Below are 26,338 nucleotides of genomic sequence, written 5' to 3' on the forward strand. Positions count from 1 at the left end.
ACAAAGCCCCGAAATCAAGAGTCACATGCTCCACCGACTGAGCCAGCCAAACGCCCCTTCCTTCATCTTTTTGGTTTCTCCTATGACTCAGCTCTACATACACTTCTCTCCTAAAATCCTCTCTTTAAAACCCTACACCCCAACATGACTACTTTAAAACATGACAGTGCAGGGGCACCTGGGTGGCTCGGTCGGTTAAGCATCCGACTTCGGCTCAGGTCATGATCTCATGGTCCGTGAGTTCGAGCCCCGCATCGGGCTCTGTGCTGACTGCTCAGAGCCTGGAGCCTGTTTCAGATTCTGTGTCTCCCTCTCTCTCTGCCCTTCCCCTGTTCATGTTCTATCCCTCTCTGTCTCAAAAATAAATAAACGTTAAAAAAATAAAAAATTAAAAAAAAAAAAACATGACAGTGCAAGGGCAATAAAAAAGTCATTTTTACCACCATCAAATCTCCTCACCAAAACTTGACTTATCTCTGGCACCTGGATGGCTCAGTCAGTTGAACATCCAACTTTGGCTCAGATCATGATCTCATGGTTCGTGAGTTGAAGACCCACATCAGGCTCGCTGCCGTTAGCACAGTGCCCATTTTGGATCCTCTGTCCCCCTCTATCTGCCCCTCCCCCCCTTGCACTCTCTCAAAAATAAATAAACATTAAAATAAAACAAAACTTGATTTATCCAATACTCAGGAAATTCACCATGCAGGCTAATTCCTAAGATGTATACCTAGGACTATAGCCTGAGTATTGTTTTCAATCTCTACTTGCTAAATTAGTTAGGTTGGCATTGGTCCTAGTTGTGAGGGACCAAAAAGAATGTCAACATTTATAACCTCTTAAAAACAATTCCAGAAAAATCTCAGGAGGCTACGCTATTTGATAGTCAGTGTTCCAGGCAAGGCTGCTGATCCCCAACAAATCCAGCTCTGACACAATTTAGCAGTGTAGACTCTAAACCCTTGGATAGTACTCACTCTTTATTTTTAAACCCAACACTTAAGAAGCTCTCCCCAATCACAAAAGATGAGAATCCAAAACAGGCAGAAGAAAAAAACAAAAAGAAATGAAACCAGGAAGCTTGTGGAGAAGATAGAGCTTGGGGGCGGGGGGGGGGGGGGGGGGGGGGGAGGGCGGGGCGCGGTGTCTGATGAAGGCTGAAAGGAGAAAAGAAGAAAAAAGGGAAAAGGAGTAAGGGGAGGGGGGGGAGGGGCATGAGAAGAAGACTACTCGAAGACCAGTAGCTTCAGATTTGCCGTGTCGAAAAACCAAACAAGAGACAGGGCTGAGGTCTGAGGAGGCAAACCTGAAGAGTGTGCTAAACTTCTTGGCTCTTCCTGTGTTCAATCTTCCCAATATGCCAACATTATTTTGTTCCAAGTGGTTAGAACTTGGAAATCACAAACATTCCAAATTAAACACAACTACAAACAACCCTCCTTAAATAGCTCAGATCCTGTTCCAATTAAGTCTGTAAAATTTAGAGAGCTCAATGCTTCACTGGGTCAATGAACTTGTGCTAATTAATTTTTAAAGGAGATTTGAACTACATAGGACATATTTGACAAACATTTTTACTTTGATACCACATACAATCCAGGGCTGACTACATAGAACAGTAGTGTTTTCCAAACTCTTCTTACAATAAGAATCCTCTGGGAAGGCTATTAACAATTTCACAGATTCTGAACGGAGAGAAATGCCTGAGGCAAACTTGGAAAACACCATTTCTCTATCAAATCGATCCTATTTGATATGAGATCTTACACTTACAAAATAAAAGCAATAAACTGAATGCCTCCCCACCTTTTTTAATCTGAGTGAAGCCAAGTGGCTTCAAAGCGGCAGTCAGCAACGTTGAGTGCAACCACCCCAGTATATACTTTCGGGACGGTATAAGCCAGAGCATGAACAGCTGAACGGGAATCAGTTTCAGAGCACTCACTTCTCATAGACATGCTTTCCTAAGCTGAGATGAGGACACATTAGATTTCCACTAGTTCTCATTTTCCACCTCTTCTTGCACAAGTGCCCTTCTCCTACTTAAATAAAAAGGCCTGCATAACACACATCCTACATCTTAACACGGTACACTGCCCAGAGGTTTAAAACCTCCAGACTTTCTCAACTGGGATTCCTCATCTGAACACAGAACACAGAGATAATTTTCTCAATTCTCCCAAGGATGGTTTATAACTAGTAGCATTCTCAATGCATGGAGATGTCAATTCATTACGGATGCCTTGGGCAGTAGGGTTTAATTCTCTCCCAGAACCCTGTAGAGGAAGTAGTGAATTTATACACGTACTAAAAGAAATAGGAGAGCCACAAATGCAAGCTATACGTGTAATTTTCAATTTTTTAGTTCAAAAAAAGTGAATTTATAATTTTACTTAACCCAACACATCCAAAAACATCATTTTAACATAAAAAAAATGATTAATGAGATATTTTACATTCCTTTTGTTTTTTTGCACTCAGTATTTGAATTCCAGAGTATATTTTACACTCACAGTACATCTCAATTCAGACTAGCCACATTTCAAGTGCTCAATAACCACCTGTGGCCAGTGGCTACCATACTGGACAGTACAGGTCTAGGCCATCATTAGGCCTAGGGACAATGCCAGCATGCTTTAGCTTTTGAGAGCAAAACTCAGTTAAACATCCACTGAAGGAGGTGGTGCCTTCATTCATCTGGGAAGAAATCCTTTTATATCTAATTTCCTATCTTAGAATTAGAACTCAGATATGAAAAGGTTGTCTACTGGGAATGAGTATTAATACATTTATTTGAAGTAAATTCAGACAGACTTTTTTTTCCCACAGAAATGAAGTCTGATGTAGCTGCCTGGATCAACAGGACTGGCTTTGCATTCCACATCACGCAGGACCAACGAATAAGCTAACTCTATAGTTGCGCAGTTGTGATGAAAATACATTTTATGTCATATTTTATATTTTAAATATATCATTTGCACCTATTTAAACTTGTCCAATGAATGAGCTAACTCTATAGTTGTGCAGTTATGATGAAAATACATTTTGTGTCTTATTTTGTATTTTAAATATATCATTTGCACCTATTTAAACTTGTGATAAAAATAGATACCCTCTAAAACATACTAGAGGATTCATAATTTTTCAATATTCATGTAGGAAATATGCAAGCAAGAATGTCTGAAGACCACTGCCAGATTATCACAGCCAGCATTTAGTCTAGACATTCTAAGTGTTCTTCATGCCACTGCATTGACTAGAGAAGGAGTGTTTGGCCTAGGAAGAAATTCAGGATGTGCTTCATTCTTGGTTATTCTAAAGAATTCCAAATTTCAACTTTTTAGAATAACTATACATTCTTCCCTAAATCTGTACCTTTAACCTTAACTCTTACCAAGTACCCAACTCAGCTTTTTACTTAGACTGTGAAAATGTCCAATCAATAATCACTCTCCAGAGAGCTCAACTTCAAAATGTACCTATGCCTTCCTAGGTCCAGTGTTCTTTGGCCCTGCCTCTATCTGATGCCCACATGTATTTACTTCTCCTTTCCTCCTTCATGTCTCTCAGGAAAACTATTATTTCCTAATCCCAGGTTCTATTAAGCTTGCTTAAACTGAGATCAGTTGAATAGGCAAAGGCAAAAGGCCTTAGCTTGTTAGGTTTTACCACATAAGCTGAAGCATCTAGTGGACAGTTACACACCACTCCAGAAGCTCAGTAAAGGACACGTGTCCCAACTTACATTCATCTGGCTACACACCTCCCTTAAATTCTGCTCTGCAGATCACAGAACGATTCAAAGTCAGGTACAAAAATTAAGGATTGAAGTATGGAAGTGACAGAGAACCACAAAGGCCACAGAACAACACTCTGGCATTGCCACTGCAGACCCCACATGGGAAACTCACCAGCAGGAGCTATGGAAGGGGGCCTGCCTCGTTTTCTTTTTGGCTCCCTCAAGTTTTCTTGTGGACTCTTCACAATGTCATTTTCAGGTTTCTTATCCACTTGAGCATCTCCAGAGTACTCCCTGTCATTTTCTGAAATGTTCTCCTTATCTTCCTTCTCGTTCTTGGGGAGGCTTTTCTCTGACACCTTCCCCTTTTCAGAACAGATTAACTTTCCTTCTTTATCAGGCTGCTTGGGTCGCTTTTCTGTCTTTAAGGCTTTGTCCTCTTTGTCTTTCTTCACGTTGACAGTGGCTTTTCTTTGTTCTTTAAACTTCTCTCGTTTATCAGGAGATGATGGAAGACTTTTGTGGTCTGTTTCTTTAGGCCTAGCATTACCCACAATATTCTAAAATGAGCAAAATAGCAATGAAACACACTTTGTAATTACTTGCAAATATAAAATCAGGTGGGTTTTTTTTTTTTTTTGCAAACATATGAAGACAAACAAATTAAAACAGGACATATGCTATGTCACATAATGGAAAGAACCACTGAAAATACCCTTCCATACTCTGAGGCTTGAGAACCAATCCTAAATTAAAAAAAAAAAAAAAAAAAAAGTCGTGTTCAATTCCTTCTGAGACAGAATGATCTATATTTTGATTAAGTCACTGGATAATTAAAGGGACAAATACCCCAGGGACCTCTTCTGCAAAGCAATCTTTCTGACAGAGGTATTCTAAGAAAATGTCTCCAAGCTACATCCTTCTCGTCCCAAGCATGACTACACAGACCCAGGGCCTTTCAGAGGCCTGGCTCAGTTTGCCAGTGGATGCTGATGCCCTGTGCAGAGAAGAACACAAACTGATAAATGGAAGCTGAACAAGAAAGCTGTAAAGACTGTCTAACCCAGAAGCAGGGTCTTTGCTTCCTTAATCAGGTAAAGGCTATGCCCAAGCCAATATATCACCTACTGTGCTCCTGAGCTACTGAGTTTTTGTCCACTGGACAGAAGTATTACTTCTTGGTTACTTTCCTCCTAAATGACTTTTTAAAGCATCCTAAAAATCGTGTGTCCTAATATGACTGCTCCTAATAAAGTCAGCTCTGAAAGCTCTAGAGTTTGCAAAACTACAATTAAATTTGTATGTGTATCTCTCTTCCAAGACCTCAAGAGAACAGCAGGGACCACCATATCAAGTGCGTATGGAATCCCCAGCACCAAGCACGCACTAGGCATGCAGATCTCTCACAAAAGCTGGAAGGAGTACCTGAATATTCAGTAAGTGAAAATTTAATTTGTCCCATAAGGATAAATAATAAACAAGGTTAGACCCTGGAAGAAAATTTTTCAGATCCCCAAAATTTTCTGAAAGCAGTCAGGTTTGAGAGCAAGCACTCCTCAGTAACTGCTGGCAGAATCATAAATGACAACCACCTTAGGGGGAGGGGCAGCATGTTGGCAATCTGTGTCAAAGAATTAGAACTAGAATGAATTCCTAGAAATGAAATTTTCTGACAGAATAATCAGACTTATATATTCAAATTTACAAATATCCTTATAAATGACCATTAGGGAATTAATTACACAAAGCAGAGTCATATACATATTACACAATACTAAATAGCCAGAAAAAGCCATATTATCATATACTATTAAGAACTTAGGGGGCGCCTGGGTGGCGCAGTCGGTTAAGCGTCCGACTTCAGCCAGGTCACGATCTCGCGGTCCGGGAGTTCGAGCCCCGCATCAGGCTCTGGGCTGATGGCTCGGAGCCTGGGGCTTGTTTCCGATTCTGTGTCTCCCTCTCTCTCTGCCCCTCCCCCGTTCATGCTCTGTCTCTCTCTGTCCCAAAAATAAAATAAAAAACGTTGAAGAAAAAAAAATTAAAAAAAAAAAACAAAAAGAACTTAAGAAAATGTTATTTTGTTAAAAGAGCAAGATATAACCCCCATATTAAAAAAAGAGCAAGATATAGAATACTAATATAACCATATGACCCCAATTTTGAAAATATATATTAATATTTACAAAAAACACAGAAGGATATATGCCAATCTGTTAAGAGCAATTGTATTTAGATAATAGGATTACATCATTTTTACTTCCATTGTGCTTTTCTATAGTTTCCAAATTTTCTACAGTTAATGTGTCATTGTTATAACTTCAAAAAAGATAAATATCCCTAATATATAAATTATCAAAACATTTAGAACAGTATGGTCATACAGAAAAAAACCTCAATCTATTCTAGTAATATATGAAAATACCTTTAGAAATGGTCTGTGACAGATACTTTTAATGAGTTAAGCTTTGGAGGTACATAACCATCCACTGCCATGGCTGCAGGCCAGGGGCTGCTCTCCAACGCTTGGGTGCCTTGTCTGAAGCTAGGGCCTTAGGGCTGGTCTCCTATGAGGGTGCAGGGCACTCAGTTTCCAGATGCCTAAGGGAAGAAGCTTTTTAACAAGGCCAACAAACACTGCTTCTTACCCAGCCTGGCCCTGTTAGGTGTGCTCCACTGCAGAAAGGCCCTTGGAGCCAAGTTACTGCTAGCCTTTGAAACCACCTTATTCTGTACCAGCTTTTAATACCAGGTTGTGAGTAGAAACCCCAGCGTCCAGACTTTGGTCCCTATGGGAGGGAGCCTGATAATCCTGGGCTGGCTTGCCTTAGCTCTTTGAGCTTCCTTGTATTTAATTTCTGGGTACTTTTTTGAGAGTTGGAGCAGGGAGAGAATTAAAAGAAAAAGGCAAATTGAAAGTTAAGTTCTGTATATAGCTTTATGGAACCCTAGATTCTTAGGGCTGAAGAGACCTGAGAAGTCTTTTAACCAAATATGATGCCCTCTTTGAAAAAACAAATACAAGCAGGAGCCATGGGCCTGCACCTGACTACCCACCAGGTCTGAGATGAAGTGAGACACTCAGGGACAGCTGGGAATCGGGAAATGAAGCAGCCACAAATCCACAGTGGGTAAGGTGCTCATCTCCAACCCAAAGCATCTCAAGTGCTATCAATCAATTTATTGAGTACAGCAAAGTAAACAGTTGAATGTTTGTTATCTGGAGCCATACATTTCCATTTGGGGAGATTCTGGGTACGATCTGACAATTCTGAACAAATTCTTAATATGGTCCTCTATTATTAACTTACTCCACAAACTCAACACAAAAACTGCCGAAGGGGCGCCTGGGTGGCTCAGTTGGTTAAGAGTCCAGCCAACTCTTGTTTTGAGCTCAGGTCATGATCTCACGGTTTCATGAGTTCGCGCCCTGCATCAGGCTCTGTGCTGACAGCACGGAGCTTGCTTGGGATTCTCTTTCTCTCTCTCTGTCCCTCCCCCACTCACTCTGTCTCTCTCTCAAAAGAAATAAATAAAAACTTTTAAACTAAAAAAAGTTGCCAAATTTAAGGCCAAAATCACTTTTTAAATTTTAAAGAAACTCTACGCCACACATGGGGCTCAAATTCACAACCCTGTGATCAAGAGTCACATGCTCTGACTGAGCCATCCAAGCACCACACAAAATTCGATTTTAGTGTACTATATAGCACTTCCTTAGATGCCTAAGCAGCAAACGATGGAAGAGAAAAAAACCTCTTCGAGGCTAAAGCTTTATAACTGTTTCAATTTTCTGAAAAGGAAAACCAGCAAAAGGCAAAAACATTCTAAAGGCTACCTTTAAAGATACCAAGTATCATAATCCTTTGAAAATGTTAAATATAGGTACAGAAGAATTTACTAAAACTTGTGATAAGCATTTGATCATAAGAAAAGACAGGTCCCAGCATCACCAAATACTGTCACATCAAAAACTACCCAAAGAGGTGAGTAACAATTATTAACGATCAGAATTGTTAAAACATTAATATCCAAATTTTGATCTTGCTTTCCCCCTCAACTATTTCATTAGGGCATAAACATGAAAAAAAGACTAAAGGGGAAAAAATGAAAAGAGTAGGCAACAATTTCTAGATGGTCATGTCTAGATGGACCACATTTCTAGTATCAAAACTCTTGTCCCATGCTCAAGCAAACACGTGCATGGTGACCAGGAAAAAAGGAAACAAAATTTTCAAACCAGGCACATGTAGCACAAATGATTGCCAAATACACACCAAACTGCAGTTTTGAAACCACCAAGTCATGATCCTGAGCTGAAGGGACTAAGTTAGATGAGGAGAAAATACACTCTAGGTTTCCTCAAGCATTTCAGCACGTTCCCTATGATGAGTAACAGCTCTGGGGACAGGGCACAGGGAGAGAGAAAAAAAAGAGTAATAAGGCGACACTTTTGAGAAAAGATGAGGAAAACAGATAACAGGAAATGGCAGAGAGGGAAAAATATTAACAATTTCCGAAAACCTGCATATTGCTTTCTAGTGAAATTGTGTCAGGTAAAGGAAATAAAGACTTTGCCATCATAAACAAATATAATGCCTTTATTTGAGAAACAAAATTACAATGTCAGTATTATTCATACCACAAAGCACAAAACCACATTTCTCACCTGATCTTTGGAAAAAGCTTTGACATGAATATGTTTGACAGTCTGAACTACTCCATCATAAAATTTCACAGTGTAAGTACCTAAAATTCAAGGAGATATCATGATTTAAGGTTGCAGTTTCATGAAAGCAACAAAACTTTTCAAAGCATAAATACAAGGGAGCTCCAACCACAACAATAAATGTATGAGAATTACAATATTAGGAATCAGTCTTATTTATGTCCAAGATAATAACTAATATGCATGCCTTCATTTCTTAGTCAACATTACATAGTAAGTTTTCTCTTAATCTATACAAATCAAAATCCACCAAAAACAGCTCATTTTCAGGATGGCTGGGTGGCTCAGTTGGTTGGGCATCCTGACTCTTGGTTTTGGTTCAGGTCATGATCTCTCAGTTCATGGGTTTGAGCCTCACGTTGGGCTCCACACTGACCAGAGCCTGCTTAGGGATTCTCTCTCTCTGCCCCTCCCTCTCTGCTCATGTCATCTCTCTCTCTCTCTCTCTCTCTCTCTCTCTCTCTCTCTCTCTTTCTCAAAATAAATAAACTTAAGAAAAAAAACAGCTCATTTTTATGATGTTTCATTAAAAGAAAAAAAATGCACTGAATTTAGGCCAAGAACAAAGAGCAATAAAACAATTAAGAATGTGAGGAAAATGCAGATTTATTTATTGTTTGGTGAATTATTAATTTTTATCAATATGTTCTAGGCTTCAGAGTGGTAGTAACTGTTAAACTTCAAAAGAAACATGACTGCTAACTAAACGTATCATGTTTTTGGAGGTCACATTAATCTCATAATCTATATGAACGACCTTCATGTTACAATATTTAAAAATAGAGACTTGGCCAAAACACTTAATGGGGCCACTACATTGTCAGTTATTCCATTAGGAAAAAAAAAAAATCTAACAAAAATCACTGCTATAAGACTGAAGCTGAAAATCCAAATAATCTTCTCCCCAAATGAGGCATCCAACTATAATACAAAACTTCTCATTAGTTGCACTCAAACCAACATTTTCAAACTTTTACATCTTAGAACCCACCTCCCCCCCCCCCCTTGTTTTTTGCCCCAGAGATAAAAAAAAATAATCCGTTAACCTTGTCAAGATTATCGGTGAACTTCTGGTAATCATGTAATGGTTTACTACCAGTAAACATGATCAGTCAGCTTTCAGGATCAATTTCCCACCAAACAGGAAGGGGGGGGGGGGGGGAATCCCAAGGGCTGGGAGCAAAAGAATGCAACAAGGAAGTCTAAGACCTTCTGGCTAGTTACTTTCTTCTTACACATTCTCTCTCCACCCCACCCCACCTCTCCTCCAGTCCTAACCTAAACAGGGCCCTGTCAATGGCTAGCCACCTCTAATGAAAGCTCATTCTGTAGTGTTCAAAGTCCAATGCAATCTGAGCCCAATTATTTTCCAAACTTTGTTTCTCATTACCACCATACAAAAACCACCAACTCAAAGTAATGAGCTACTTGCCACGCAATGAAACTGCCTTGTGATATTTTCACCTCCACATCTTTATGAAAGTATCTTCTGCCTGGAATGTGCTCAGTTCATATGACCACAATATGTTCTGTAAAAGCTTCCTGACTTCCTACTTAAGCGAGACTTTTCCCTGCTCTGAACTTCTCAAAGACTCATTTTGTCCCCTTGCCTGCAGAGTCTCAACTTAGGCCTACCTTCATGTAGAAGGCAGATCCCAAATCAAAGGCAGGCTCTCCAAGGCCAGGGACCACATCCCACACCAGTCTCTCTCACACAATACCTGGTTAACTGTAGACCAGGGCTTCTCAAAGTATGGTGCCCAGACCAGGAATACCAGCAACTCTTGAGAACTTGTTAGAAATGTAAGTTACCAGCACCACACCTGATAAACTGAATCAAAAACTCTGAGAGTGCGTCACAGAAATAAATTTTAACAAGTGTCTCTGGTAATTCTGGTACACACTAAAGTCTGAGAACCACTGCTATAGACAATTAGTAATTACGTACTAAACTGTGTTCCCAGTAATTACAAAATAAAGTTGATTATTTGTCACAAGTGTCACCAAACAGAACAAAGTGGCTAGAAAACTAGATACAAGGATATATCGTTATGCTGGGTTGGTTAAAGGATTCTACATAAGACAGCTCACCAATGATTGATGAGTTCTTACAACAAAGGCCTGGGATCCTGTCTTCCTGCCTCTATTGTGAGAGCACTGGCAAGCCAAGAAGCAATGCTAAGTAATGCTATGGACTCTAAACATACCCTTTCCAAGCAACCATGACACAGTTCTGGCCAGCCTGGGGATGGGGGCATTAAGAACCCACCTCTCATGAAATCTTAAAAGATCAAGTATGCCAACAAGCCACCCAAGCCTACACCCCTTCATCTATCTTACCAAGAAAGTTAGCACCAATTACATCAAAATGAAAACTGTCCATTTTTACAGACATTTCAAACATCCAGAAGGATAACATTTAGTAATGTTACCCAACAGTCCAACATTTTCAGCTATTTGAGGTCAATTCTGAAGCTTACTCTTGATGGCAGGCTCAAAAAGGAGGCCTTAAATGAAGAGGTGTGCACTGAGTTCCAAAAAGAGCTAAAACAGAGCTAAATAGAGGTAGGATTAGAACCTAAGCCTCTCTAAAAACAATAACAACAACAACAAACATCTAAGCCTCTCTGCTGACCTCTGACCAATTCTTCTTCCACCACCCCAAACTGCCTATTTCCCAAGTCCCTCAGCCTTTAGTCCAAAATACCGACCCAGAGCATCAATGACCACTCTGAAATGACTTGCACTATGGTAAGGTACTCATGGATCACCATCCTTACTTAGACAGCAATATCCTGGCCCTGACCCTTTTTACTTCCAAAGAACTACAAGGGATCATCTCAAAACTTGTTTCCTTATCATGTACACAGCCTAACCTGGGCTTCAATAAATCAGAAGGAAAAGAACAATACATCCCATAGACCATAGTGGCCTAGACCCACTTCTGGAGAGAGGCCCCAAATCTACTTTAACGGTTCCTGTACAACTAAAAGAATGTGTTCCCCTGGAATCCTCCTGCAGGTGGCTGACAATAGAGTTCTCCCACAGCCACAAATAATATCTAACAAATAACATGTAAATTACAGAAAAAATAAGTGCATCCCCCTGCTTCAGTCTCCTTTAAGAAGCCCCTGTCCTGGGGCACCTAGGTTGCTCAGTCAGTTAAGCGTCCAACTCTTGATTTCGGCTCAGGTCATGATCTCATGGTTAGTGAGTTCGAGCCCCAAGCTGGGCCACACTGACAGTACGGAGCCTGCTTGGGATTCTCTCCCTCTCTCGCTCTCTCTCTGCCCCTACCCACTCATGCCTCGAGCTCTCTCTCTCTCCCCCCCCTCCCCCTCAAAATAAATAAATAAACATGGGCCTCTGGGGGTTAAAAACTCAGTATACTGGACAACCTTATAGCAGTCGGTTAAGTACAGAAGGGATGTAAGAAAAAAAACTAGAGATGCATAGCAAACTGATCTTCTCTAGGGCCAAGGAAACGGGATGGCACAAGTGACTCTGGATAGACTTCTGTTGTTCTTGAAATCTACCGTAACCATGACTTGAAGGCCTTTTCTCTATCCCACTCATTCTCGAGAGTCAGAGAATTCCAGAATGCCAAGGATAGGAAACTCAAAGTTTTCAAACATGGATTCTCAAAGTCCTGATGTGCTCACAGATGTGCCTTCTGGGGTGGGCAGAGAAATACACACAAGTTTGCAAGTATATCTTCCCCTCCCCCATCGTTTCTTCTTAGCCAATTTTACATAATGGGCTTAGGTTCTGTAGCCAACAATTTCTAAAAATGCTCATCTGTTCCAATTCCTTCTTTGAGTTCTAACTGCACAAGCATCCAGAGAAAGGGTAGTAAACTGCCAGTAATCAAGGAGCAGGGACTGGGACCAGATCCAGAGTCCTAGTCAGGGCCCTCAAGATACCACCATGCTCCAGAAAACACTGACCATCTACACCCACCCTACCATCGTATCAGGCATGTGTGTACACACTCCCAATAAACACCTGCCCCTGACAACTTTTGCCATTTTAGGAAAACTCTGCCTCAGAGAGACAGTCTAGGACTTTAGGAACTGCAGTTCAGGAACTTTGGAGCCCCCCCAGACCTACATCCAGGTTGCAGTTCTGTCATTTATGTACCTGCTCTGTAACCTCAAGCAGCTTCTGCTGTTAGCTTAGCTGCTCATCTGTAAAATGATAGGGTTGATGGCAACAACCTTTCCATGTCTGTCTGAATACTACTAAATCAGATCAGATATGGAAACTGCTTAGCAAAGTAACCCTTACAGAGCAAGGGATCAATAAGTGGTTCCAATTACTACTATCCACCAATCACTTTAAAAGGGAAGCACCAACCCCTTCCCCACTTAGAAGGTAAGAGCCAAGCTAGCACCTGCGTGTGTGGGCCTAAATCTTCCTTTTATCTCTGTGCAAAGCTCTTCACACAGTCCCAACATCCCCACATTTCAAATATAGGATCAGTTACAGCATGAAGACAAAAAATAGTAACTGCTTCAACAAGAGACTCTAGAAATAAAAGCATTTCCAAAGAATCTCCTCTTACAAATGCAGACTTCAGGCACTAGACCAAAGACTGAACTGAGGGAACAGAGAACACATAACCTAAGAATACGTATAATTTTATGGAAGAGGGACCTGATTTGCCTGTTCACTCAAGTTAAAGAACCACAGATCAACAGGAAGGAACAATTCCTCATTTTGTTGTAAATGCAAACCTACTTTCAGTTTCCCCCAGAGAACGCCCTGCAGAGCAGCGTGGTCTTAGTCCATGATGAGGACACAAAGCCGTGACACTTGTGGCTCTGCCATACCCAGTGTGAAAAAGGGAAGCTGAGCAGCCTCAGCAAAGAGCTGAGGTCAACTCACCAGAGATGGCTTCTGAACAAAGATTCCCTGGAAGCAGAATCCTGTCCTTTACTCCAAACACAGACAAAGGGGCTAACAAAGCTAACCAGGTGTGACTACCTTCACATGAAATGATGCTTAATTACCACTGCCAAAGAACTATTCCAGGTGAAAAGGGCTAAATAACATTGCACTGCCCTCCCCAGTTTCCAAGTGCTAAATAACTCCCTTAAGAAACTCTAAAGTTGGGGCGCCTGGGTGGCGCAGTCGGTTAAGCATCCAACTTCAGCCAGGTCACGATCTTGCGGTCCGTGAGTTCGAGCCCCGCGTCGGGCTCTGGGCTGATGGCTCGGAGCCTGGAGCCTGTTTCCGATTCTGTGTCTCCCTCTCTCTCTGCCCCTCCCCCGTTCATGCTCTGTCTCTCTCTCTCTGTCCCAAAAATAAAATAAACGTTTAAAAAAAAAAAAAATAAACTCTAAAGTTACCATTTAGTTGTGTTTCACACCAGACTCCCAATGCCAGCAACCTCAATGCTCAGCCTCAGGAAAACCACCAAGGAGGTTGAGAGTAGCAAGAAAATGAGACCAAACCTCCCAAAGATGAATCTACAAGGTGTGATTTCACTATATGCCCAGCTTCTAGCAGCACCAACAAGACAAAATGACTTTTACAGGAAATAAAGGGGGCACTTTGCCAGCAGAGCTCCTCTTCACAGAGCCATGAAACTGTGATAGCCTCTGCTGCAGATGGAAATGAGGCAGAGCAAGCAGAAAATACCAGGGAAAGAATGAAAAAAGAGTCCAGCATTGTCCTCCCCACATCCTGCAAGGACTACAGTCACACTGAACTAGAAACTGCCCACCAGCTCCCATGGATAAAATCTAACCCAAAGGCAGTACCAAACGTCATTATCTCTTCAAAATCAGGCACAGATCTGAACTCCCACAAAGGCTAGCTTCCCTTCACAATCCACAATGTGACCATAATACCACCCAGCCGATTCCACTACCTTTCAGGATTTCCCCTGCCCTGTGACCTTCCTCTCCTCTCCCTTCCAATTAGTCTCAAGAACCAGTAAGGACTTCAGACCAAAGAACTCCAGGAAAAACTGGTTCTGGCAGAAATCTCCACTCATTTTTTTTTTCTTTCAAGTTTATTATTTTGAGAGAGAGAGAGAGAGAACACAAACCAGCAGTGGAGGGGCAGAGAGAGAGGGAGACAGAGGATCCAAAACAGGATCCGAAGTAGGCACTGTGCTGACAACAGAGAGCCCCATTCAGGGCTCAAACTCACAAATCAGGAGATCATGACCTGAGCCAAAGTTGGACACTTAACCAACTGAGCCACCCAGGTGCCCCTCCACTCATTTTCAATGTCTTTCAAATAACTAAAATTTACTGGACAGAATTCAGAGCTTACAGAACCAATATTATTAGGGTGGCAAATGGCTATTTTAGGGACAATCATTATCTGAAGACTCCCCCTCCTATAATTTTAGCACATAGAGGAAACAAACAGAAAATATTTTTAAAACAACCTGCAAAGCTCTGGTTGCCCCAGTTCAAAAGAGTTTAAGAGACATTTAAAAATCTTAACTATGCCTAATAATGTGGCAAATGAGTTTTAGTCCTTAAATGATTATTTCAAAATATTCCAGACTCATCCACACATAAAAAAACAAAAACAAAAACAAAAACAACAGTAACTACAGACAGGGGTCCTTCCCTGCTCCCCTCATGATTTATCTGCACCATTCTATTCCTGTACTGCCTCCTCCTGGTTGCTCTATATCAACACCCACTTCATGCAGCCTTGAACTAGGTCTTTTCTCTTTCTTTTTTTAAATCCATGATGCCCAGCTCTAGGATCTGCATAGATGCAAACAGCCTCCTTCCACCAAGACCCCATCCTACCCCTCTAAGAGACTGCTCCCGGGCTCCCCAAACCGTTCTTCTTCAATCTGCCTTTTCTCCTTTGATACTCCCTCATCCAACCCCCTTGGCCCCATTTCTGTGCTCCATGTGTCTCTGGGACATCACTGGATCAAAAGACAAACGTTGCTTCCTTTCTACAACCTCCTTTATATACAGAGTTACCCATGTTACTACTCACAACTTTTATGTGATCTAAGGGAGCACACCTCCAATGGATATTATTCAGGGGGAATACACTCAATTGATCAGCATAAATCAACCTAATAGACCTTCAGGAACACATCTATGTACACATAGAACACCTAATTTCTATCATATGATTTAAATGTAGTAAGAGCAGAAAAAATTTTTAATCTTGAAAATAAGACTTAAAAAGTAAACTGTCCTTTACTAAAAAGCAGTTTAATAACATGTGAGCTCTCCTTTAAAATACATTTTTAGATTAAAGTGATACATATGAAAAATAATAACAGGATTCTATTTTGAACACAAACTTATAAAAGAAATTTAGAAAAACTAGAGGGTATTATGCTAAGCAAAATTAGAGGAAGACAGATATCATAAGACTTCACTCATATGAGGACTTTAGGATAAAACAGATGCACATAAGGGAAGCAAAAGTAATATAAAAACGGGGGGGGGGGGGAGGGGACAAAACATAAGAGACTCTTAAATATAGAGAACAGAGAGTTGCCGGAGGGGTTGTGGGAGAGTGATGGGCTAAATGGGTAAGGGGCTTAAGGAATCTACTCCTGAAATCATTGTTGCACCATGCGCTAACTTCGATGTAAATTACAAAAAATGAATAAATTATGGGGCGCCTGGGTGGCTCAGTCGGTTGAGCGGCCGACTTCGGCACAGGTCATGATCTCGCGGTCCGTGGGTTCGAGCCCCGCGTCGGGCTCTGTGCTGACAGCTCGGAGCCTGGAGCCTGTTTCAGATTCTGTGTCTCCCTCTCTCTGACCCTCCCCTGTTCATGCTCTGTCTCTCTCTGTCTCAAAAATAAATAAACGTTAAAAAAAAAAAATTTTTTTTTTTAAATAAAAAAAATTTTTTTTAAATGAATAGATTATAGAAAAAAAAGAAATTTAGGGAACGGGTGCCTGGGTGGCTCAGTTGGTTAAGTATCAGACTTTGGGCTCAGGTCATGACCTCGCCATCTGCAGCCTGCTTCAAATTCTGTCTCCCTCTCTCTCTCTGCTCCTCCCCTGCCTGTGCTCTCTCTCTCTCTCTCTCTCTCTCCCTCTATCTCCCTCTCTCTCTCTCCCAAAAATAAACAAACATTAAAAAAAGAAAGAAATTTAGGGAAACAAGGACTATTCAAAAAGGCTGAATCAACCATGAACGGGAGTAGTCAGTAACTGCTCAGACATCTTAAAAGATACAACCTTGTTTTGGAAGCCTGAGGCAAGAGGACTGTGCTTTCAGGATAACCTACATGTGGTAGCAGAATTAACCCACACTGGCCTAACAGCTGGGGGAGGGGGGGGGGCAGCGTGGGTTGGGAGTGAATAGAGCAAAAGAGAAACAGAAATTTCTGCTACATGCAAATATATGTTCGTTTTTTTACCATTTCAACCCATTCTCAAACAAAACTTGATCAGCCCCAGGTCCAGCATTTAACAAGAGTGCTGAATGAATACCTGAGAAACTTCACTGAATAAAAAGTCAATCTGGCCATATAGCCACCACAAACAGCGGTACTAAAAGGTCATGGACATACCACAAACAACCTGATAGAAAATACTACAAAAAAAATGTATCACTCAGATCCAGAGTCTGTTCTCTCAGTGTCAGGATGCTGACCATACATATTATTTTCTTAACCATCCTCCTGCCTTTGTACTAGCAAAACCAGCCTCTCTGGGTCATGTTCCCAGTCTTGACTCCTCACGGGTTATAAACTTGGCAAAGGCATCCCAACTCGGTGCTCTAAATCCCAGGGCCCCAGTTTCAACTAGCAACTTTGATACTACAGACCACCTTCAATCACCTTGCATCCACAAAGCATTTTTTTTTAAGTAGGCTCCATGCCCAATGTGGAGCTTGAACTCATGACTGAGTTGAAGAGTCGCATGCTCTACTGACTGAGCCAGCCAGGTGCCCCTCACAAAGCAGATTTTTAAGAAATGTTTATTAATGTTCACTTCATTTCTAGGCTATTTACAAATAAGTAAAAGGCATATTAAAGCTTATTTTTCATCTCTTAGGAACTCCTGGACAAGAACCTGCACACTTACCAGCAGAGGGACGGATGACCCATAATTATTTTACTGTTTTTTTAGAACCATAACTGTTTTAGAAAACAATTACTAGAATTTAGGAGGCAAAGAATCAAATTCCTCTTTTTAACCCCTATTTGTCTCCATTTATAATTTCTTCCTAATTCCTGACATAGTGGTTAACTTGAAGAGAGAGGATTCCTAGGCAATAAATACATACTCAAAATATACTATCAGACTCTAATATTACAAACTCCCCCCTACTTCATGAGTAAAAATAATTACAACTCAAATGCCTTACCATCCTTGTTAACAGCAGTGACTTTGGCTGGGTAAAAACGACAATCAGACCAGCAAGCAAGGACCTGCTCGTTTATTTGAAATTCCTACAAAACATTAAAAAAGACAAAAAAACAAAAACAAAAAAAAACCTGTTACCAATCCAATTTCATAGGACACACACAGTACCAGATTTCATAAGAGAAGCTGGATTGACAATAGTGGGAAGGGGAGATGGCTACTGAGACAGAGGCACTGGGAGTCAAAACAAAAGGGCTAGACACAAGACTTTTCCTATCCTAGGAGCTCTGGGCAAGCATAGCACAGCACTGATGATAGTCCCTGCTCTGTCCCTGAGCCCAGGACCACTAAAAACACACCCAGTATACAAGTTAGAAGGAGGGAAGCAGCATTCATCTTTAGGGAAGCAGCATTCATGCCAACCACACTTTTAAAGGATCTTTTGCCAAAGGAAGCACCCATTCAACTTTAATATTTCATACTGTTTTTCCAGCAAACAGTTTGCATTAATACAGTTTATAGAATGAATATCGAGCAATCAAACTGAACAACATAAAACAATAAATGGCAGGGGCAGGGAGGAAGGGAGAGGAGTGGTAGAACAACACACACAGAAAACAAGAGTTCAAGTTTCCTGGCCAGGGCTAAAATGAAAAACAGAATCCAGGGCTGAGGCAGATCCAAAGGCAGCACGAGTTCTACAGATGTCTCAATGCTTGTTTAAAAAACTCAAAACTTGGGGCGCCTGGCTGGCTTAGTCGGTGGAAGATGTGACTCCTGATCTCAGGGTTGTGAGTTCAAGCCCCATATTGGGTAGAGAGATTACTTAAAAAACTAAAATAAAATCTTTAAAAAATTCTTATAAATATTTAAAAAATTAAAACCTCAAAACTAATACTTCATCCTTCATTCTGAAATCAGTAAAAGCTCCAGGTATAGTGATAATAGGAAAAAGGAATATAGTCCAATTCCAAGTGTTTAAGACCTTTAAAAGACCTTGAAATGAGGCTCCACAGGGAATGATTGCTTAATAAATGGTCATACAACAAACCAGTTTAATAAATGATCTAAAATGGGGGGGCGCCTGGGTGGCTCAGTTGGCTAAGCGTCTGACTCTTGATTTCAGCTCAGGTTATGATCTCCATTTCATGAGACTGAGCCCCCCACTGGGCTCCGCACTGATAGCACGGAGCCGCTTGGGATTCTCTCCTTTCCTCTCTGCCTCTCTCCTGCTCCTCTCTGCCTCTCTCCTGCTCACACCTCTCTTAGAAATAAACAAACATTTAAAAAAGGATATTTATGGGGCACCTGGGTGGCTCAATCGGTTAAGCGTCCAACTTCAACTGAGGTCATAATCTCGTAGTTTGTGGGTTGGAGCCCTGTGTCGAGCTCTGTGCTGACAGCTCAGAACCTGGAGCCTGCTTCAGATTCTGTGTCTCCCTCTCTCTCTGCCCCTCCCCAACTTGCACATGTGTGTGTGTGGGGGGGGGGTGCACGCGCTGTCTCTCTCTCTCTCTCTCTCTCTCTCTCTCTCTCTCTCAAAAATGAATAAACATTAAAATATAATAATAATTTTAAAAAATAAATAAAAAATAAGGGCACCTGGGTGACTCAGTCAGTTAAGCATCCAACTTTAGCTCAGGTCATGATCTCACAGTCCATGAGGTCAAGCCGCGCGTTGGGCTCTGTGCTGACAGCTCAGAGCCTGGAGCCTGCTTTGGATTCTGTGTCTCCCTCCCTCTCTCTCTCTCAAAAATAAATAAACATTAAAAAAAAATTTAGAGATATTTATAAATAAATAAATAATCAATCTAAAGGGATACAGTGGTGTAAAAGAAAGAGATAAGGTCCCCATGCAACCTCAATGTTTCTCTCAATGACCTGTCACATCAATCACATCATGGAGACAATTGACAACTAGGATTCTTCAAGAACCCCAGGTGCCATGGAGATCTCAGAGTTGTAACTACAGACCTAAATAAGGATTGGTCCCCAGCTGCTACTGACTTTCACACTGAACATCAAAGGCTGGAACATAAAATACCCAATGGCTGACCCAGCTCATTACAGATCTGATACTCACAGAAGATCCTTCTTCTTCATGTAAGCCCTCTTTCCTCAGCTGTATTTTCTCTAAAGGGCGTAAATAAGGACTGTCCCAGCAGAACCACTCATCATAACGATGGTTCCAACGCTTGAAATGGATGAGTACTTTTCCTTCTTCGTAGTCAATGTCTTCTATGTGAGCTGGATACCTGAGTCAGAAAAAAAAGTTAAATGCCTTTAATACCCACCCAAAATATCCAAAACAGTACTCTTCCAAACCTCTTCCCAAAGGACTAGATTACCAAAGCCTACCATGTAAAGGCTCGTGCAATTGTGTTAAATCACAAATTATGGAGGCTAACAGACTTGGGGTTCAAATCCCAATCTGGATATTCCTTAGTTTATGAACTATTAACCTGACCTTTCAGACCTGAGTTCTGTCATGTAGAGTGGAGGAAGGATACCCAGCACAGTGGGTTATAAGGCAAGTTAAACAAGATGACATACACACAAGACCAAAACACAAAGGAGGCAGGAAGCAAACATTTAACTTAATTACACTTTACATATGCCAATAAATTAGAATGACCATGCAACCCAGACTGTATTAGATAGCTTCAATTTAAGAATTTTGTAATCCATATAGTAGCATACCATGCAGCTGTTAAAAAAAAAAATTCTATGTTATGATATGGAAAGCTCTCTCAAGATGAACTATTAAATGAAAAGAACAAGGTGCAGGCCATTGTGTACAGTAAACAACTGTTTATTTTCTTTAAGATGAAAAAGTATATTCATATATGTTTATGCATAAAAATATCTTACATAAGAAACTAACAATGGTTACATAAAGAAGTACGGTCACTTCAAAAGATGGGCTCTTTCAATCTCCATTTCTTCTAGACTGAGAGTTGGAAAAACCAACTGCATTTCCCTGACTCCCCAACAATTGGCAGTCAAGGTCATGGAGACCTATGGGTTTAGAGGCAACTGTAGTGGCCAAACCCCAGGGCTCCAGTGAAGGACCTCTCAAACTTTCATGGAATGCAAATCATCAGAGGATCCTGCTGAAATGTAGATTTTGATTCAGCAGATGAAGTTAGGGCCTAAAAGCTTTAAACAATCTGGTGATACTGATGTACTGGTCTGCATAAGCAAGGATCTAATGTCTAGTTACCAGCTTCTTAAGTATCAAGCAGCAGTGTTGAGGGTGGTGGTGGCAGTGGGCCAGTGGCAGCAGTAACTTCCTGACCTCCAGAACACAGCTCCGGGGTGGGTCCTTCAAATTGATACTTAAGGGCAGCAACCTTGAATCCCACTCCTCCAACCCTTCCAACAATTTTCTAAGTACCCAATTTCTTGTGTTAAATCCTTTTGTGGTTAAAGTACCCAAAGTGGTTTTGTTTCCAGCACTGAAACCTAACTGACACAACAGGGGAACTGAGTATTGGGGGAGGGGAGGGACAAAAGTGGGAGAGAGAATTTTTGTAGCATGCCTTTTAATATTTTTTTTTATTTTTCAACCATATTATTATACTGCTCATTCCAAAAATAAATGGTTAAAAATAAATAATACTGTTCCTTAAATACACTTGTATTAATCAGATTGCTATTCTAGATTGAGAAAGTTTAGATTCTACCTGCCTGCCTTATATCCAGCACCTAGTACCTCGCTATCCTAACAAACATGTGCTACCTAAATAAACAGGCCTGCTTCCTTCTTTCTGAATACTATGTCCTCTTCAATCCTACACCAGTAACCTCTAAGGCAGTTTGTTTGCCGTTAACCTATCACAGTAGGTTGCAGACACTGGGCATTCAATTAATGTTCAGCAAATGAATTCTGCTCTCCCTAGTCTTCCCAAAGGTCAAGTGTCCTGTCAATTCTTCAGTCCCAAAGCTCCAGACTCCAGCTACCCATTCCAATTTCAGTCACTCTCCAAGTTCAGGCTCCCATCACTTCATGTGGGTATTTTTCACACAGGACTGATAAAATTCTGAATGGTACTAAACATACATCAATTCCCCAAAAAATGTTAACAGAATAAACAGCCCTGAACCTAGTCTCCCTACTCTGATACAACTGACATACAGCTACTACAAACAGAAGATATCTTGACAACAGACTAGCTAACTATACGATGTGATGAACTGTGTAATACAACTGTAGAAAACAAAAGCATTCCCTAAATCTATTCCTCTCCATTAAGCAGAGAGAAGGACATGGACATCTCAATCATATTCCTTTTGCCCTCTCATCTGTACAGCCTACCAGAGACTAGCGAGCCTCCCTAAAATAACACAAGCTGGCCTAACGCACTCCTATTCAAAAGCTCTTGCTTTAATGGTTTACTATCTCTAGCAGTAGTTTTCAAACACAAGGCTTTGGACCAATGCATAGAATTAATTTCTCACAGAACTAAATTTATTTAATTTGCAGAACTTTTCTTTATACTAAAATCACATTCTTTCTAAATTTTTGGTGTGTAAATATACTTTTTAAATTAAAACAGTGGTAACTGTTGGTCTCTTACTAATATTATGTAGCCATTAAAAAGAGTATGTCAGCCTTCTATGTACTGATTTTAAGAGATCTCTAAGAAAAGTGGGGAAAAAACCCAACAACTAAAGGTGCAAAGTGTACTGAATGCACTACCATTTATTTGGGAGAGGAGAGAGAGCCAATACATTCATACCTGTTTTTAAATGCGTGGGCTATCTCTGGAAGGATGATCAAGCAACCCGGTTTGCCTCTTGGGAAGGGAACTGGATAGTTAAGGAACTGGAGAGGAAGTATGAGACTTATTTTATTCAATATATATCTTTTTGTATGTTTTGAATGTTGTACCATGAGCATGTACCAACTATAAAGAGTATATAACTAGATACTTATTTTAAATATCCTTATTTGGCAAAATAAAAAGTGCAACCTCAGGACAAATCCCAAATTATTTTGAATTTGGTCAGTACCTTCTAAAAGTCTGGTAAGTCCAGATCCACAGATTAACTCCAAATTCCTAGGCTAGCAACTCCAATGCACATGCTCGGGAGCCTGAAGAAGGTCTTCTAGGCCCTTGGCTACTCTAAAGCCCTTCCTTGCTCAAAAAACTTTACAGGGCACAGGCATCCTACTGTCTGCAGTACATAAACTACATGAACCTCACCAAGGGGATCAATAGTAACAACGGGGTCAACAAGGTTTCCTAAGTAGAAGGCAGTTTCCCCTACTTTTCTAAAGTGTGACAAGGATGAGAGGCACTCACTGAGAATGGGGAAACCCAACTGCATTTCAAAGAACAGAGAAGACTTGGTGGATCAAAATTGCTGGTTGCCTTGGAAACAGCTCAGCTTCATCAGTCAACAGAACTTTATTAAGTGACTGACCCACCCAGTCAATTCCAGGTCTTGAAAGGGATTATAAGACGTAAGTGTTCTGGCTCCTGTCCTTGAGGAGAATCAGACACATGAACCAATTAAGTTTTAACACTATTAAGTGAAACTACATGAAATTACTGATAATCAACTACTTTTTACCTACAAAACAGTAATTGTACTAGTGCAACCTAAATATCTGGATAACCACAGGGGGAGCTAGAGAAGATGTGACAAGGTTAACAAAAGAGAAGTTGTGAACAGACTATGTACAGACAGGAAAGAGGAGCAAGAATTTCCTGCTTCAACATGTAACTTACAGTCACTGATGAGACTCTAGTTTACAAAGTAACACTGCAGCTGGGAGTCACATTTCTAATGGAAATATTAGCCAGAAAGGAACAGATATTGAACACTAAACTGATAACAAAAGTTAGCTCTAGGGAAGGTCGAACAGGTATTAGAAATGGTCAAGAGACTTTGCTTGTAGTTTGAATTTTTACAAAGATTTAGTTACAAAATACTTGTGCATATAAAAATAAATACCTTTAAATTAAAAGTTTTGAGTATTTAATGGGCAGATTATCAACCAACAGCTTTGTGGTTATTGGATTTATATGTATGCTGCTTGGCACATCCACAAAATAGAATATGATGCAGCTATAAAACAAAAGACAGAAAGTGAGAAAACATACCCTATGAATTGATACAGAAAGATTTCCAAGACGTATTAACGTTAAAAAAGGCAAGCTACAGGGGGACCTGGGTGGCTCAATCAGTTAAGCCTCCAACTCTTGATTTCAGCTCAGGTCGTGATTTCATGGCTCATGGGATCTAGCCCCACAGAGCCTGCATGCTGATGGCACACTGCATGCTGATGGCAGCACAGAGCCTGCTTGGGATTCTCTCTCTTCCCCTCTATCTGTCCCTCTCCTGCTCAAATGTACATGTACTCTCTGGCTCTCAAAATCAAATTAAAAAAAAAAAAAAGGCAAGCTACTGAATAGTGCATATCTTATAATACTTTCTGTGTTACATTGTGTATTTAAATAAAGAAACACTGGTAGGATGGACAGAAACTAATAAACTGGTTACCTATAGAGAACAGAGCAGGTATAGGATGAAGAAGTAGAAGCAGTACTCTCACTGTATACTTTCTTATTCTGTTTTGATTTCTGAACCTCCTCAAAGTCTCGCTAATGGATTATCAATTAATTGCCTTGCATTTCACAGGTAGACTACCATATCCTATCCAAATTATGATTATAATAATTTGTATATCAGCATAATACTGATACTACCATTTATTTTTCTTGCATTATGACACTGATTAGTGCTTCTAAGATGATGTTGAAAATTAGCAGATAGTTGGCATCCTTCTCTTTTAATGAAAATATCTCCAATGTTTCATCATTAAGTGTGAAGTCTGTAGAGTTTTCTAATTAATGCCTTTAATGTGAAGTTTTCCTCATACTTACTTACCAAGGATTCAAGAATAAATTTTGACCAAATGTCCATCAATGGATGAATGGATAAAGAAAATGTGGTATGTATGTATGTGTGTACACACACACACACACACACACACACACACACACACACACACACAAAACGCAGTATTACTCGGCAATCAAAAAGAATGAAATCTTGCCATTTGCAACTGCATTGATGAAACTAGAGTATTACACTAAGAGAAATTAGTCAGAGGAAGACAAATATCATATGACTTCACTCATAAGAGGACTTTAAGATACAAAACAGATGAACATAAGAGAAGTGAAGCAAAAATAATATAAAAACAGGGAGGGGGACAAAACATAAGAGACTCTTAAATATGGAAAACAGAAGGTTACTGGAGGGGGTGTGGGAAGGGGGTGGGCTAAATGCGTAAGGGGCATTAAGGAATCTACTCCTGAAATCACTGTTGCACTATATGCTAATTTGGATGTAAATTTAAAAAATAAATTTTTAAACAAAGAATAAATTTTGAGACTTCTCAGTCTTTGTCAAGATGATTGTACAACTTTTCTCTTTTACTCTATGAATAAAATGAAATAACATATTTCCTAAGTTTAAGTTATCATTACCCTATAAAATAAATCATATTTGGTTGTGTGTGCCATTCATTTAGTAAGTGTCTATTGGGAGTTCTAGTATTTTACTGACAAGTTTTGTGTCTCTTTTATAAGTAGGACTTGTCCAAGTTTCCTTGTATTATGTCCTTCCTGCCCAATTTCAGGATAAGGCTATGCTAAGCTCAAAGAAAGGACTTGAAAGCTTGATTTCATTCTCTATGAAACTGCCTAGTCTGAGACTTTTTCACAAGACAATTCTTTATCGACCTTTTCCATCACTTCTATGGTTATTAATCCGGTCATGCTTTCTACCTCTTCTTGAGTTAATTTTGCCTAAGTAAGAGAGTTTGAAATGATCATCGGATATAATTATTCAATAGTTTTCCTTTAAAGAAAAGGCTCAGAAGACTCAATAAAAACATTTCAGACTCAAGTCACAAACAGGATTTTTAATTTTTTTTTTAACGTTTATTTACTTTTGAGACAATGCAAGAGACAGAGTGCAAGCAGCAGAGGGGCAGACACAGAATCTGAAGCGGGCTCCAGGCTCTGAGCTATCAGCCCAGAGCCCGACGTGGGGCTCGAACTCACGAACCATGAGACCATGACCTGAGCCGAAGTCGGACGCTTAACTGACTGAGCCACTCAGGCGCCCCACAAACAGGATTTTTAAATGGCAAATACGAACACTAGATGCTAAGCACTTTATAAGGCAGAAATTATGCCCTATCAATTCCATTATTCAACATACATTCCTAAATTTGTATTCTGAGACAAACAGCTAGGTTGTGGAGATACAAAATAGATGACCAAGCATTAGGGCTTCTATAGTGCCAAGGGCCCAAAAAGAGGTGTGGTGGGCTCCTCTGCCTCCCTACAAAGAGACCAAGAATATTCTTGATCTCTGGAAGGAAAAGAGTAAAGTAGTAATAAGCCTAGAATTATCTGGCCTGCCTATACCTATACCCTATAACCAGAACCAGACAGTATTTCTTATAGCATACTTGAGCTGGAGACTGAGTTTCTACATGCTCTCCCCTACCCCTCTTCTAAAG

General features: G+C 40.4%; 1 protein-coding gene and 1 pseudogene across 7 annotated transcripts in view; one reads left to right on the plus strand and one right to left on the minus strand.

Moving 5' to 3' along the window:
- Positions 1 to 26,338, minus strand: part of PHF20 (PHD finger protein 20) — a 170,320-nt gene that overhangs the window by 74,730 nt on the left and 69,252 nt on the right. For 5 of the 7 annotated variants that reach the window (XM_006929809.5, XM_006929808.5, XM_023251283.2 and 2 more), the window contains exons 3-6: positions 19,874 to 20,045; positions 17,792 to 17,876; positions 8,409 to 8,488; positions 3,912 to 4,299 (exon numbers count right to left, since the gene is read on the minus strand). In XM_006929809.5, coding sequence (XP_006929871.1) covers positions 3,912 to 4,299; positions 8,409 to 8,488; positions 17,792 to 17,876; positions 19,874 to 20,045 — 725 coding nt within the window. Of the gene's footprint in view, positions 1 to 3,911; positions 4,300 to 8,408; positions 8,489 to 17,791; positions 17,877 to 19,873; positions 20,046 to 26,338 lie in introns of those variants that run through there. The other 2 variants (XM_045053679.1, XM_045053678.1) reach the window with 2 other exon arrangements.
- LOC102902146 lies at positions 4,976 to 6,578 on the plus strand (annotated as a pseudogene).

Source organism: Felis catus, chromosome A3, assembly GCF_018350175.1.
Source record: "Felis catus isolate Fca126 chromosome A3, F.catus_Fca126_mat1.0, whole genome shotgun sequence".
Classification (NCBI taxonomy): Eukaryota; Metazoa; Chordata; class Mammalia; order Carnivora; family Felidae; genus Felis; species Felis catus.